Source organism: Talaromyces atroroseus, assembly GCF_001907595.1.
Source record: "Talaromyces atroroseus strain IBT 11181 chromosome Unknown scaffold_2, whole genome shotgun sequence".
NCBI lineage: Eukaryota > Fungi > Ascomycota > Eurotiomycetes > Eurotiales > Trichocomaceae > Talaromyces > Talaromyces atroroseus.
The window spans coordinates 456,058-471,282 of NW_017971434.1; the positions used below are offsets into that span (position 1 = coordinate 456,058).

The 15,225-nt window shown below is 45.3% G+C and overlaps 6 protein-coding genes across 6 annotated transcripts, besides 1 other annotated feature; 3 read left to right on the top strand and 3 right to left on the bottom strand.

The window, feature by feature from the left end:
• Window positions 1-203: 203 nt before the first annotated feature.
• Window positions 204-241: a repeat region (Identified by RepeatMasker using a combination of RepBase library and repeat library created with RepeatScout).
• A 308-nt stretch (window positions 242-549) lies between these two features.
• Window positions 550-1,491, top strand: UA08_02299 (hypothetical protein; the record flags this gene model as incomplete). The annotated part of the gene is made up of 1 exon (XM_020264325.1): window positions 550-1,491. The coding sequence occupies one exon, from the start codon at window positions 550-552 to the stop codon at window positions 1,489-1,491; it is 942 nt and encodes a 313-aa protein (XP_020121962.1).
• A 1,516-nt stretch (window positions 1,492-3,007) lies between these two features.
• UA08_02300 (hypothetical protein) lies at window positions 3,008-4,656 on the top strand (the record flags this gene model as incomplete). The annotated part of the gene is made up of 5 exons (XM_020264327.1): window positions 3,008-3,023; window positions 3,115-3,137; window positions 3,184-4,029; window positions 4,090-4,186; window positions 4,244-4,656. The coding sequence occupies 5 exons, from the start codon at window positions 3,008-3,010 to the stop codon at window positions 4,654-4,656; spliced, it is 1,395 nt and encodes a 464-aa protein (XP_020121963.1).
• A 410-nt stretch (window positions 4,657-5,066) lies between these two features.
• Window positions 5,067-7,193, bottom strand: UA08_02301 (hypothetical protein; the record flags this gene model as incomplete). The annotated part of the gene is made up of 8 exons (XM_020264328.1): window positions 5,067-5,091; window positions 5,161-5,325; window positions 5,409-5,575; window positions 5,630-5,714; window positions 5,771-5,811; window positions 5,853-6,185; window positions 6,262-6,800; window positions 6,926-7,193. 8 exons carry the CDS (start codon window positions 7,191-7,193, stop codon window positions 5,067-5,069), a joined length of 1,623 nt encoding a protein of 540 aa, XP_020122418.1.
• Window positions 7,194-8,590: 1,397 nt separating this feature from the next.
• On the top strand, window positions 8,591-10,842 carry UA08_02302 (hypothetical protein; the record flags this gene model as incomplete). Its single annotated transcript, XM_020264329.1, has 4 exons — window positions 8,591-9,838; window positions 9,899-10,025; window positions 10,103-10,586; window positions 10,641-10,842. 4 exons carry the CDS (start codon window positions 8,591-8,593, stop codon window positions 10,840-10,842), a joined length of 2,061 nt encoding a protein of 686 aa, XP_020122417.1.
• Window positions 10,843-11,305: 463 nt separating this feature from the next.
• Window positions 11,306-12,982, bottom strand: UA08_02303 (hypothetical protein; the record flags this gene model as incomplete). The annotated part of the gene is made up of 9 exons (XM_020264330.1): window positions 11,306-11,348; window positions 11,413-11,561; window positions 11,598-12,144; window positions 12,224-12,264; window positions 12,330-12,396; window positions 12,455-12,496; window positions 12,563-12,655; window positions 12,722-12,762; window positions 12,812-12,982. 9 exons carry the CDS (start codon window positions 12,980-12,982, stop codon window positions 11,306-11,308), a joined length of 1,194 nt encoding a protein of 397 aa, XP_020122416.1.
• An 872-nt stretch (window positions 12,983-13,854) lies between these two features.
• On the bottom strand, window positions 13,855-14,531 carry UA08_02304 (hypothetical protein; the record flags this gene model as incomplete). The annotated part of the gene is made up of 3 exons (XM_020264331.1): window positions 13,855-14,040; window positions 14,132-14,397; window positions 14,480-14,531. 3 exons carry the CDS (start codon window positions 14,529-14,531, stop codon window positions 13,855-13,857), a joined length of 504 nt encoding a protein of 167 aa, XP_020122415.1.
• Between the last annotated feature and the right edge of the window lie 694 nt (window positions 14,532-15,225).

A 15,225-nucleotide genomic window follows, 5' to 3' on the forward strand; every position in this document is an offset into this window, starting at 1 on the left:
CCAGATCGATTCATTGCCATACTAAACGCTCTGTCTTAGCTATTTTGCCGACGAGGCCACATGTCTCCCATCTAAATGACGTGGAATTTTAAAAATACTGACTGCTACTTTGTGACAGGTAGAGATATGAGTAGGCTGTAATTATATGTACTATTTTCCTATCCAATATCATTTATTTAGCTAGATTGCCAGCTTGCGAATCAGTCGGAGTTCTTCCCGATAAGACCCAAAGCTTGTCAACTATCTCATTTCCGACGTGCTGGCAATTCCACCTGGTTGAATGAGAAAGATGATAACGATATACGAACCATTCTGCCACGTCTGTATAACCATGCAACTTTGATGCCATAAGTGCCATTATAAAGGTGGTTTCAATAGTTAACCATGCAAATCGCATCTCTCGATGACTAAAGTTGCCCCGCCTCGTCGGCGCTTGCGGGGAAATTGCCGGTGAAAACGAACTACTCTATATATGAATACTTCACGCTCGTTCTGTTCTGCTCACAACTCGGATTTCATGTCGAAGTAGTCAACTCTTGAATACTCACAATGAAGCTCCTCTATCCTACCTCCCTTGTTCTCGACATCCAAAACCTCAAGGGATTTTCGGTCACCCTCCATCCCTATGATGTCAAAATCCCCATTCCGGAGGAGCTGATTGATGCCGAAATTATGGTAACATGGACCAACACTCCGGAAAACCTCAAGGACGCTGCGAAACGCATGAAGAACCTTCGCTGGATTCAATCTCTTGCTGCCGGACCCAATGATGTCCTGGCAGGTGGTTTCGACCCTCACAAGACTACAATTACCACCGGCTCGGGTCTACATGATATCCCCGTCGCCGAGCACACACTCGGCTTACTTTTGACTGCTGCTCGTCGGTTTGACCAAATGCGTGATTATCAACTCCAGAACAAATGGCCGGGACACCTGGGCGGCTCGTTCCCGCGCAACGATTTCACCACGTTGCGCGATGCTCGTGTGCTTATCTGGGGGTTTGGCAATATTGCGAAAACGCTCGCACCGTACCTGATTGCTCTCGGGTCTCAAGTACGTGGTGTCGCTCGACAGCCCGGTGTGCGCAATGGCATTGAGGTTTATGGCGAGGATAAACTTGCCGAGCTTCTTCCACAAACCGATGCCCTGGTTATGATTCTCCCGGGGTCTGAGACGACGCGCGACGCGCTGAATGCCGAGAGACTCAAATTGCTGCCAAAGCATGCATGGGTGGTGAATGTAGGACGGGGGCTTTCTGTCGATGAGGATGCGCTGGTGGATGCGCTAGAGAAGGGTGAAATCGGTGGCGCGGCGCTGGATGTTTTCAAGACAGAACCACTTCCTGAGTCGAGCAGGCTGTGGAAAGCACCAAATATGATTATTTCACCTCATGCAGCTGGTGGAAGACCTCTAGGCTGCACTGATTTGATCGCAGAAAATTTGCGACGATTTCTCGCTGAACAGCCTCTTAAGAATACGATCTCAAACTGATAGTAACCGGTATATCATAATAACCTTTAGATATATGACTAGCTAGGAATATAGAATTTATATATGGGTGATCACTCCTCCTGGAAGTGGGCTTATACTTCGCGTAAACCCTATGTTTAGGCACGTAAGGTAAAGACAGACACACGTCGAAGAAATCAAGATCATTATGGTACATTCACAAGAATATTTCTCATATATTTTACTAAGGACACCAGTCAAACAGTTATAGATTCCATATACTAGATTCTTCCGCTTAAGATTGATCTAATTCGCTTCCGGCCCAACACTTCTCACCGGCTTCCTCTTCTTTTGTTCACTCTGCTCTCTCTGGGGCTACTGAATACGATGAATACCATACACTCCATGCATGGAACCCACGGGATATTGAATTTATGGAGAACGCACTACATTGGGCTAACAGCCCTAATGAATCCACAGGTAACGATAATGTTCAGAGTATCCATTGCACAAACTTGACATCAGAACAGAGCCAAGCATTAGATACAAGCGCTCTCTGATTCTTGTTTGGTGGAATGTCGTTTGCGTGGCATATAAAGGATGTCTGTTTTCCAACATTGCAGCGAACGGGGAATTGGCAATTGTCATTCGCAATGCAACAAACATGGATGCCGATGCATTGATGGGTAGATGGGTGGATACAACTATTGTACTGTCCGAGGCCTCGATAAAAACCCCGTCGCCCTGGATGATATGATGGATGCAATGTTTACTCACATCGATGTTCTTCAGGGAAGGCCTTTAACGTTATGACCCATCGGCTTAATCAAGCCGTCGCTGGCTGTCTCCATTATTCTTTCTTGTGTGAGAAACCTGCAAGCTTTGGCGCAAAGGATGAATCATTTGTAAACCTTCACCTACATCCTTTGAGTGCATGGACTAGGCTAATTGAAATTGACACGGAATTAGGATTTTCTTTAAGGTCCCTGATAATCAAATTCGAAAGAGGACAGTTAAGGCCAGCAAATTTCAACACGCTTCGTTGGACATCGGTGTCTACATCGTCGATAATGTAGGATTCTACATATCAAGACAAGATAAACCGATCATCAAATGCGCGAAAAATGGATTGTACACGGAAACCCAAGGTCTGTCAGAGTCCTTTTGGCCTGGTGAACTTGGTTATAAATACACCACATTAGACACAGAACACCATGCAGCCATATGTAAGATATAGGGAGATGATCCTAAACAAGGCATCAATGAGATTATGGAGAGCATAGAAATAAATTATTACAAATAGCTTAATACCGCTAGCATTATTCCGTAGTTAGTTATGAATACACGCTTAACTTAGTTAATCGATCTCTTGCTGAGTCTGACGCAGCACTACGCATGGAATTCCTGAAAAGGTTAGCTCGGACGTTTTTTTTTTTTTTTTTTTTTAGTATAGCTTCGAACTTTCCAAGGTTCTAAGAGTCGTAACAAATTTCACCATAGGAGTATAGGTCCGCCGTGCTAAGTTAAAATTCCAATTGACCATTCGTTATAGACAGACATGACTCCATACGAAGGTTCGTTTAGCGCTTACCTCGAACCAACTTGCGAGTTCCATTCAATTTCATTGTGATGGGATTCCGTCCGGCTCCTACTTAAATAATTCAGTATTGACCCATCTTTCAGACAAGGTAAGACACTCTCGTTCCTTTGGCTAAGTACTGCAATGCAATGGAGGTGATACCAGCTGCCCTCACAGACCAGCAAAAACCCATCGATAACATCCGTACTCGCACCTTCTTCATCGTCGACAATTGCCTAGACGAAACCACGCTCAAAAATGCCCTTGATTCCCTGATCCGCCACCATTGGCGCAAACTAGGGGCACGCCTGGTAAACCGGTCCTCAGATGGACTGCTGGAATATCGTCTTCCACACAAATTCGACGATGACTACCTCTTGTTTAAGTGGTCGTCCACCGAATTCAATCATCCCATAGACGAATGCCCCGAGTTGAAACTATTTCATCACCCTCCTCCGGCCGAAGATGGAGTTGCGATCTTGGATCCCGTCAGTGAAATAGAGAAGGTAGTTAGGCCGGATTCGTGGCCCCTGGAGCGAAAAGATGAACCTCCAGATGCGCCCATGCTCTACATACACCTGTCTCTTTTCACCGACGCAACAGTTATCGCGACTAGTGTTCCACATCCGCTTTGCGATCAGTTCGGCCTCTCAAATATCATGCGAGCCTGGCTGGGTCTCACCAGGGGCGAAACGCCCACACCAATGGTCGGCTATAACCAGGACGTACTGGCTACTGGGAAGGAATACAACGATTATCCGAGCGCCGAAACGGCCAGAAAGGGAAAAGTCAGGTTATTCTTGCCACTGGAGTACTGGCTTGTGGTGTTGTACTTCATTCCCGAAGTCATTATCCATCCTAAGGAAGAATCAAGCATTATCTTTTTTCCACGTCCCTGTTTACAGCGGCTACGTGAGCGGTACACTGCAGACCTAACCGAGAAGTACGATCTCAATCCAGGCCTAAGCAACAATGATATTATTTTCGGTGTTCTTACAAAGGTAGCTTCCAAATCTTACTATTCTTGTGGCAATATATTGGATTAACTGTATCATCTCTAGCTGGCTCGCATGCACGATCCATGGGCTCGGACAATGACATTGACACAAAATATGAATCGTAAATTCCCCCTCCTTATTCTCCTTATTCTCGTTCTCTGTGAGAAAACAAGGAGAGGAAAGAACTGTTGCTAATTGTGTCAATTACGAATTAAAGTACGAGGCCGCGTTCCCCAGCTATCAAGCGATGAGCAGAAGCTTGGATTTCTTCACAACGCCTTATACCCTGGAACCGCACGCATACGTGTCAATTCATCCACTCCAGCTAGTGATATCGCTTACCTCAGTCGTCAAATTATAAATGAAGCGACCGAACCAGATTCTAAAGGAATTGAGATCGGCATGGCTGTAACTCGCGAAAAGGTTCGACGGGGACAGCCAACGCATGTCTGTGAGCCATTTGATCGATCCTACGGTACGACCAACTGGTGTGCTGCCTGGAGAGGATTAGACTTGAGCTGTGGTACTGGAACTGCTCGTAGTAGTACCGGCAGCATAGCGGATGGAGGAAGCTCGAAGATGTTGATTCTCGGACAGAGTAAGGAGACAAAAGCTCCTGGACGATGTTAGTTTCCCCTGCTATCTATTACTTACCATTGTTTCTCAATTCCTCATTACTATTTTTAAACTGCTACAATAAATGGAAGCTAATCACAACAACCGGGACAGTTTTCGCGACCATTAATTGCCAAACGGAGGAGGGATTCTGGTGCGAATTTTGTGCTCCGCCAGCAGCTATGGCATTGATCAGAAAGCATCTAAAAAATGATCCGATGTTGGAGTATTTTTAATTCAATTAGTGTATGAACATTGATTATGTGATTAGGAGTTGTGTTAGTTTGAATATAGAATTTGAAACGTGGTGTTTAACATTGGGATGCAATAGACACAGATTGTTGTTTTGTCTTACATAGTAGTAGGATTAAAACAAGTGTTCCACCTATATTAATCTTCCCTTTTCTGATAACAAGGCTGTTGATTCAAAAGTCATTGGAGCGTATGCGACTTTTTGGTGAGAGGTTCATCAGATGACACTACTCTTCTATCAAGATTACTTATTCAATAAAGGCTCACATTGATTGGGCCTGCCTGAAGATAAACTTGTTGTTCTCCTCAGAATGGTACGATGAAAAATAATCGTTGTAATATAAATCCTCGCGAGGCTTGCGGTCCGTTGATAAATTGTCGAAATGCCGAAACAGCCTACCAAGAGTAACATACAATTCGCAATATGCTAGACTGTAACAAAACACACAATAATGTCAGCATCTTCATGTCCAAAGAGAGCTAAGTAGGCAAATAGACGTGGTCAGTCAACTTACGGCATACCGACACACTGCCTTGAACCCTTTCCAAAAGCGACAAGGTTGTGTTCGGCCTTTCTCACTGCAGCGGACTGACCCAGCCATCTCGAAGGATCAAAATTTCCAGAGTCGGGGAAGATATCTTCATTATGATGCATTGTCCAGGAACTCATGCTGACCAGTGTCTTCAAGAAGTTAGTGCCATACGAAATGCGCGGATTAACAAGACAACAACATACTCCACTAGGTATATGATACCCGTGAAATTCGGCTGCAGAATCGGGAACGACCCTTGGAAGACGTCCAATGACTCCATAGGATAGCCTAAAGGGATCCGTCAGCAACTAATAACACTCATATTCAGGCTTCGGATAACAAACCTAAGCGCCTCCTTGATAACGGCAGTCTTCCAAAGCGTCAACTGAAAAGAAGCTCATGGTCTGTCTTGGAATATTTACTTACAAGATACGGCAGTTTCTCAAGCGTAATAAAATCTAGATGAGCACTCGCGTCTGGAAACGCCTCTCTAAGCTCCGCGGTCAATGTACTATAGATTTCCGGGTTCAGAACAGTATTGTAGGTAGCTACGGTCATTGCATTGCCTGTCGTATCGGCAGCAGCGGCAAGAATGATATATGCTTCATCTTTAAGTTCATCTACCGTGGGCACAACATAATTCTGAGCAGCATCCGGGCTAAGCAGCTGGTGAAAGATCGTTGGTCGTTCTTTTGCCCTTTGGGATCTTTTGTCCACGTCGATATCACTCTTGACGCGGAGAATCTGCCGACGACTGCTCTACATAGGCAGACAAAAGAGTCAGTAATTGAACAAGCAATGATTGTACTGCATCCCTTGAAATGTATGTTCTCACATTGTGTAGCATCATCATTCTTTTCAACGGTCCATCGATCATCTTCACGAGCCAGAATGGAAGACCAAAAGCTAAGGGCTGCAGAACAGGAAACTGCTGGAAAAACCAGAACCCGGGACCAAAGTCACGGATCATATTGAAGAAGTCGACACCGAAGTCAGATTGATCCAAAAAACTGTAACAATTATCAAAAGCATAGTCGGTAATTACGTCGACCGATATCGCTCGAAAACCATGATGTAGGTCAATATAGCCCTGCTCGCTCAGTGCAGACCGAATGCGAGCTTCTAATTTGGTTGCTTTTTGCTGAACCACTTCTTCCAGCTCAAGAACCCTCTTGCGCGAGAAGAACGGGTTTAGTGCCGCGCGTTTCACACGGTGTGCTGCATTGCTCGCCATGGTAAAAGTTGCCTTATCGGTTCCGAAGGCGTGATAAAAAGGTGGACTTTTCGAGTACTTAGAACCAATGCGATAGATCTCATCGTAATTCTCCGGATCACTGAGGTGGATTTCATCGGGGGTAATGCGGATAATGGGTCCTATAAGGAGAACAATGAGGTTAATTGGCTCTATGAAAGTAGATGATATGCATAGTTTTGCATTGGCAGTAATGATTGATGCATGGCAATGCACTCATCCATCGATTGTCGATACTTGCTCTTACCATATATGTTGTGTAATTCTTCTATCTTGATGTAGAACTTGCCTCTGCACCAGAAGTTATAGAAGAATGAGTATAGGTGAGTGACTTTGGCGTAAAAAGGGCCTGGGATCTTCGCCAATGGGTGAAGATATAGGCGATAAAAACAAATTGCTATAGAGTAGATAATCGATACCACGAGCACGGTACTAAACAGCAAAACTACCTGCCGTACTGGCAGGTAGCTGTTAGAAAAGTCATCAACGGAAGTCGTAGTCATAGTCACAGTCATCTTGCTGTGTGAGCTTTTCTTATTTGACCCGACTCGCCACATGGAGTTGCAGACTAGTTAATGTACAGGTCAGCGTCGCTGTACCTTTTATGCTAGCTACTTCTACACACGACCTAAGAGCCTATATTAGGCTGATTTCGAACCAAGGGACTAGTTGAAGCTAACTGCATACTGAATACGAGATGTCACAGATTGGTGGTAAGACTACAGCAGGCTCTGTTTTCCAGAGTGTCATGTCCGAGCAAGTAGTTTTGCACGTTTTAGATGAAAGTGGATCAACTTCGGGATGCCATGTGGGGTGTGCCGAGGAGGTTAAACTAAACCAGGTCTAGCTAGTCGGACGGGGCCGCCATTCGTGCTTAAAGCTAATGCTTGTCTCCCGGTGTCACATTTCGTCATGTATTTGAAGAACGGAGTACATATCGGTTAGTCTTCCAATCTGTAGAATGTATATGCAGCAGCCAATCATTACTCTCAATAGGCTGTCAACTGTGTAACGTCGATGCACTCTGATCAGCGAAATGAATGGTCTACGCCTTGGTACTCTGGCCTGTGCGAAAGTCTTTTTTCTGAAGAAAAAGCCTGAGGGGGCCGAGTGGAATGCCTTCCAATACTCATTGTGACAATACCTATAACAGGCTGCAAGGATCATCAAAATAATTTACCTAGCTACAGTACGCGATATGTTGTAATTAAGTAATTAAATCATATTTTGTTCTCTTTGATTTTGTTTGACTAAAGAAAAGAATTAGGTAACTAATAGCGGCCCAATTTTCAAACGGGGGTCGTTCTGTCACCGGATAAACCTCTCCCATTGGCGAGAAGAACATGGGATTACAGCTTACTCCTCGTTATTATTTAAAGTACGATATAAGCCAACATGATGAATATGGAACAGAATGTTTACTGAATCGTGTATATTCATAATTGGTGATCCGGGAAATAGTCTCAGGTACTTCTCAGTGGCCGCACTTCAAAGCCGAGGTCCTCGTTGCGTTACTTGACACGAACATATGTGGAATGAGGCGCCCTTGCACGTATTTTAATGGGCTTATCGCTGAAAAATTCCGTCACTTGACCCTTGAAGATTATCAGAATAACGATAATAAGAGGGGTCGTGTCGGAAAAATGCTACCTTTGGGTTCATAGCTAAACTACCGAACGAATAAGACGATATGAAATTGCCTAGGTGGAGTAGGGAGGGGAAGGTGTGCTTAATACACCCCTCAGACGACATTTTATCCCAATATAGCCTGGAAACAATACCACAATCCCCAGTCAATTAGCATACATAGTTAGTTCATACAGCAGGGGTTTAACTTATCTTAGCTAAGGATTGGCTGACTACTTATTATTCTGGTTTGTTCTCGTCTGAAAGCCCTGCCTTTGCACGCAAGATGAGTGGGCTAGTCACTCTTGTACCTCCACCTCCCAAGTTCGACATCTCGGCAAAGGACTTGGAAGAAGATGCAAATGACCTGGTTAATCATATTCAGAGAACGACCGTTAGCCTGATTAGCTCCTGCGCAGACAAAATCCCTGACTTTGAGACGGTTATCTTGCCGTTGGCTGGCATCGACAATGAGATCAAGGCACGAGTACAATACATGGCTCTATTCCAAGCCATTTCTTCGAGTGCAGATGTCAGGAAGGCATCCTCCGTGGCGATAGATCTCGTGGACAAGGCTTATATGAGCTTATTTCAGGATGAAAACCTGTTCGCTTTGGTGAATCGCGTACGAGGTAATGAGTCGATGCGCATCAGGGATGAAGAGGACAATCGGTTGCTTGACAAATTCCACTGGATGTTCTTGGAAAACGGGATGAATCTAACAGGCAAGAGCCGTGATAGGCTTACCTGGATATCTCGTCGTTTGATAGAGCTTCGGGTCAACTTCATGGAAACCCTTGGAACAGATCAGGGCTGTCTATGGAAGAGTGAACAACAACTAGCTGGCGTGCCTTTGGATAGACTGTCGACTGGAGTGGATGAAGACGGCCGAGGGGAGTTGTATCGAATTCCTCTCACCAAACCAATTACCACCCTTATACTGTCTGAGTGCCAGATCTCGGAAACACGCAAGGATGTTTTCTTGGAGAGCAGTTCCAGATATCAGGCCAATGTGGATATATTTCGTGAGATTATTGTTTTGCGAGATAAAGCATCGCGTTTGTTGGGTTTTCCCTCCTTTGCAGCCCGTAAGCTGGCGCGGCAAATTCTTGGCCCGCCTAGCCGCGTAGATGAGTTCTTCCAGCATCTTCAGGATGCGCTGAAGCCATTGGCAGAGGCAGAAATTCTGAAGCTGCAAGAGCTAGCGAATACCCGTAACCCTATTCACCTCTGGGATTTTGACTTCTACCACACAAGGATGCTACAGGAGCAAAACCACGTGGATCACGAACTTATATCACAATGGTTTCCTGCGAAGATGACGATTCAGCGTATGCTCGCTATATATGAGCAATTGTTTGGCTTGCAATTCAAAAAAGTCGATGTTTCTGAAAGCTCTCACACCTGGCACCCAGACGTAGATCTATTCTCCGCTTGGGACGAACAGAATACCTCTTTTATCGGATATCTATACATCGATATCTTTTCTCGTGCCGGTAAATACAACCACGCGGCCAATTTCAACATTTACCCAGTATGTTCAGAGTGGCTGACAAGTAAAATTCGTCATGGATGTTTCTAACGCCGTGCATAGAGCTTTCTAGACTCCGATGGAAAATGGGCTCCAGTAGTGACGGCACTCGTGTGTAATGTTTCTCAGGCAGAACCAGCCCTGTTGAGGCACGCCGAAGTCATTACAATATTTCATGAACTGGGACATGGTTAGTACATCTCGTATCTGTCAAGTGCGTGGGTGAGTTTAACAAGGCAGTGCATACAGGGATACATGACCTGGTAGGCAAATCAAAATACGCCACCTTCCATGGGCATTGCGCGGTAGCGGATTTCACTGAAGCACCAAGTCAATTGTTGGAATACTGGTGCTGGGTTCCGGAGTGCCTCCGAAGACTCACATGTCACTACTCATATGTCTCCCAGAAGTACTACAGGCATTGGTTGGGCCGCCAGAAAGAGAAGAATGTAGCACAACCACCCATGGAAATAGACCCGGCGCTGGCTCGAGACCTTGGGGCCACTAAGCAGCTCAACCAGGGCATCCTGACTCTCCGACAGGTCGCATTCAGCAAATTCGACATGCAGATACATCATCCGGCTTCGCATGAGGATGTGCAGACAATGCATATTTCAGAAGCTTACAATTATTTACTGGAAGATACAACCGGTCTTGGTGGACCCGGAGAGAGCTATGATTGGGGTAACGGCTATGCGACTACGTCGCATTATGTATGGGGCCAAGAGGCTAGCTACTACTCATACCTGTTGTGAGTTACATTCTATCCTCCGATGTCGATTTCAAGTGCTGACATGGCAAGAAGTACCCGTACACTAGCAGCCGACATATGGTCAACGTGCTTCAAGGAGAATCCTATGAGTAAGGAGGCAGGCCTAGAGTATCGGCGGCAGATCTTGAATCACGGTGGTAGCAAGGATGAGCGTAAAGCGGTGGAGAACTTCCTGGGGAGGGTTTCCACGCCGGAGGCATATTTGCGGGACATTGGTATTGGCTGCGAGAAATGACGAGTCTCAACAAGAGAAAAGCTGCTGTTGCGAGAAGGCACTATTCCGTTTTGGTCAGTGACGCTAGACCAGAATAAATCTAGCCTGACGGACGGGCCGCCGGAATGTTGCTTAATTCTTTATCACTGTATGTATGCATGTGCGCGGAGAACGGAGTTTGTTTCCGTTCTGCAGCCGTGTGCACTGGCAGCCAGTCATTGCTCAATCGACTGTTGACTGTGTAACACTAATGCGCTGTGATCAAGTAATTTACGCCTTGGTTCTTCGGTCTGTGCGTTCTTTCAGCAGAATAGCCTTGCAGAGATGATTGAGACAAGACTTGTAAGTACAAAGCGCCCAATTATTTTCCAAGCCAAGTTCTGAACAGTCGATAAGCAAGAAAGGAAGCAGGGGAGAGAAAAAAAAAGAAAGGAAAATATGGCCATTGTCCGAGGCCATGAGAGAAGCCAAAGTCGAACATAGTTTAACTTAGCTCATCTGCGGGCTTTTGGGCATAAACGCAGACCCTGTAGCATGCGTACATCATTCAATTAGTGAAAGACCAAGCTGAAGAGTTATGCATTGACGTACACATCAAAATATGCATGAGTCTCGGGGTCGCGGAGACCTTTTCTCATCTGAGCTAGAAATACTTGGACTTCTGTGTAGGACCACTGTTGAAAATATCCGAGTCGTAGAGCGAAGGTAAAATCGTCAGCAATGTGGATCAAGCTGAAAAGCTATGTAGATCAGGGTTGAAACGACTTTTGACTCACCCCCATTACCCTAGTTAGAAGAGCCATTGCCCAGCCCTCAATGCCTTCCTCACAGTGGAGTTGATTCCATCTGCCGAGCTTTCGTAAATGCGCACTAGAACTCCAAGTCCCAATAGGTAATTCGTATCTCGTCTCCACGACATTCGTAAATCCTGCATCTTGGAGGTAGCCCTTGGCGAGGTCTGCAATACGAAATGTCTTCCCGAAACGTTCACCGGCATCTATGAATATTTTTGACCACACGGCAAGCACATGATCGTCGGTGACACTTCCATCGTGCGATCGAAATTGGATGGACATTTCCAGCTGGTCAAACCAGCCGCCCGGCCTAAGATGTCTGAGAACCGATGCGTAAAATGCCGGCCAGTCGGATAATGCTCCGTACAGTGACCGTACATGTATCAGGTCAAAAAGATCTTCTGCGAAAGTCCAGCTATCGCTAGCATCGTCTATCTCGAAACGCACATTTGGCGGGATGAATTCCGGCTGGATCGGTGAGAGGTCTGTTCCGATGACTTCGGCAGAGGGAAATTCATCGGCAAAATCACTAATTGCCAAAAAAAGAAAGGGAACCGGGTCAAATTTGGACTTATTAAATGACCAGAAAATCAATAGGTTAGACATACATAGCCCATATACCCGTTCCTGTCCCGACGTCAAGCACTTTCTATAGCTTGTTAGCACGCAATTCAGTCCTTTGACTTCTCTGTCGCTGTTATGAAGGTGCTATACCTGTACACTCTTATCAATTGGAGCAAGCATGAGCTTGCCGTCTAGCAATAATGTGAACATATGATGGCTGTATTCCGACGTCGGTTAGTTAGACCTGCATGGGATATGGTCGACCATATACGCACGCAATATCAAGTTGTTCGTTTTGCTTGTCGTCATTGGGCCCCCTGAAAATTAGAGCAAAGGTTATGTTTGTCTAGTGAAGTGTCATTCGGTACATGAGATGGACATACCAGTATTGTCCTTCTCGGTAAGAGTGATAACGTCTTCCGTTCTCAAACCGATACGAAGTAATCTCGCTTTTCAGGGATGTAGTATCACTAGCACTGTATACATAACCGACTCATGTTATTAGTATCATATTAAAGCAAATGAAGGTGGAAGTCTCTCACAAATCTTCTTCATAATCCGAACCAGGCTCGTCTGTGTCATCCTGTGCAAATTTAATTCAACGCATTGTTGAAAATAGGAAATAATCTTACCACTAGAGCTACATGTTGCTCAGGGACACCTATTGGACCGGCTGTTGTTGCCGTTGTAGGAGCTGTTGTAGTAGCAGAAGTAGTTGTCGTTTGCAGCAGAGCAATGCCACCTAGTTCGCTTCCAGAAGGTGGAACAGGATCGGTCTGCACACCCACATCTTGCATCACCATTGTAATGTGTACAGATCCAGGGTTCTCAAGAAATGGAAGGGATATAATTTTTTTCCTGTCACTAGTGACGGTCTGGTGCAGTCACGACATTCTATAAAAGAAGGAAGAGGAATTCTGGGAGAAAATGCCACGGCAATAAAGACATGGGCGAAGATCGACCATATTCTTATCTAATGCCAAAATAGGCACTCCGAAAGTCCGGAAATATATGGAGTACGAGCGTGGTGGCTTCGATTAGTGCTTCGGCACTGACTGCAGTGCTAGCGGCACGACTGGACCCATTGGCACTCGCAGACTGATGTCTTGAGAAATTGGTTCAAAAGCCAAATGTGATAGATCAGGTGTGCATGGGGAAGTATTCGCAATAGGCAATATGTCCTTGCCCCTCTTTGCTCGCCTTTTTATTCATTAAGGTCTATTGGCGTCAATGGATTTGTCGGTACCTAGTAGCCAGGTCTTCTACCATTTCCTTGTATGTGGAGGCATAGGCAAATTGGCTTTGTGCTCTTAGTGCCGAATCAGTCCCATCATTGCCCAATAGCATTCATTAGAGTAAAACTCGGCTAAAAATATTGGACATGGAAAAAATCAAACTATTTTTTTTAATTTGTATTCTTTGATCTTCATATTTTAGGTCATCGTTCGCGCTATTTCAATCCCCTAGATCTGTAATCGTCGGCCTATGAGCTACTGGCATAGAAGCTTTGGTTCTGCCTAAGAACTGCGGAGAAACAATGATCATTTTGAGAACTATTGAATACGAAATGTCCGGGTGGGTTTGACATTTGAGATGAATATGGTCCTAAGCCTGCATATGCTTGCCTAACTTCCGTATATCGATCCTGATTCACCCGATCAATCCTGACAGACTCCTAATATGCAGAGATAGCACTGGCAAAGGATGAGTCAATACCTGTTGCGGCAGTCTTGACGGTAGTTGCGTCGGTTGAAGTAACCTTTGCCTCCAGAGCGATTAGGAGATCATTAGCGAGGCTCTCCAGGGTCTTCAGGTTAGACTGCACGGTGCTTGTGAACCCAATGGCCGCAACCTCGGACTCCTAGATCAGTTCTCAGCATATGAAAGCACACCACACCTCCTCATTACCCTACTAGATAAGATGAGTCACCGTGCAATGGATACGAACGTACCTTGTCGACCAGATCACTGAGAGTGGTGGCAATGAGAGTTTGCAAAGACTCTACTTCGCTCGTGACGCTTGCGCTGTCACTGTCATCAAATGCAGATGAAGCTTCCGTGTCGGTTGTAGCGGTCTTTATGTCAGATTCAAGTGTGCTGACATCACTCAGTAGTGGGAGGGCTGTAAGCAGAGACCCGTCCCAACCAGTAATGTCCGAGTCCAATTTTGAAATGTCGTTACTGACAGTCTCCAAGTCCGTCAATACTGATCGCTTCACTATCGGACCACAATCGCAGAATCACGGGCGTCTTATCACTTTTTCATTGGGGGAATTATCTGCAAGATCCTGCATCGTTACAGTCAACTTCCTTGGTCGTGGAGTCATCTGAACAAAACATCGTTTTAGACATTTCTTCTCCATGAGGGGTAGGTTTATAGACGTTCCTAGTGACGACTCAGAAGGATCTCTCTATAGATCTGAATAGGTGGAACACATGTCGATCCATTAGCACTAGGCTGAGCTAAAATGAGCTAGATTGAAGACGCGCCTTCACTTGAGACCCCAGCAGAATAGGATCGTGCTGCTCGTGGATAATCGATGAAGGATGGCCTGTAGATGAGACGTCCTCGGTAGTCGTTTTGACATTTGATAAATCCTACCGTTCCAAGGTTGTATTTTGCACGTTGGTGACAAGGTACCCCGCCAACTAGATTTACCCTGTTTCCACATCCAACGAGATCATGGCTTGGATTGACTTTCACGTTTCTTCTTGACTCAAATGCGGGGCATGTTATGTTGTCTCGGTACTCCATGGATTGAACAGAGCGAGTGCATTTCCGGCAGGGGGCTTCTGAGCAAAATTGACCTCAATGCATCTATGATTAGGGCTAGGATTTATTGTCGGCAATTTTGGTTCTCATCCAAGGTTTTCTCCAATTGCGCAACTTCCATCAAAATTGGACAATAGCATAACAAGCCTTCGCCAGGATTACTGTTGTTACGGAACTGCTTACCTAGATAAAAAAAAACAAAAGAAAACTCCCGCCGACTTATATTCATTAAGTATAAATCTGTTGGTTTTTCTGTAAACTATGCGCTTGGTT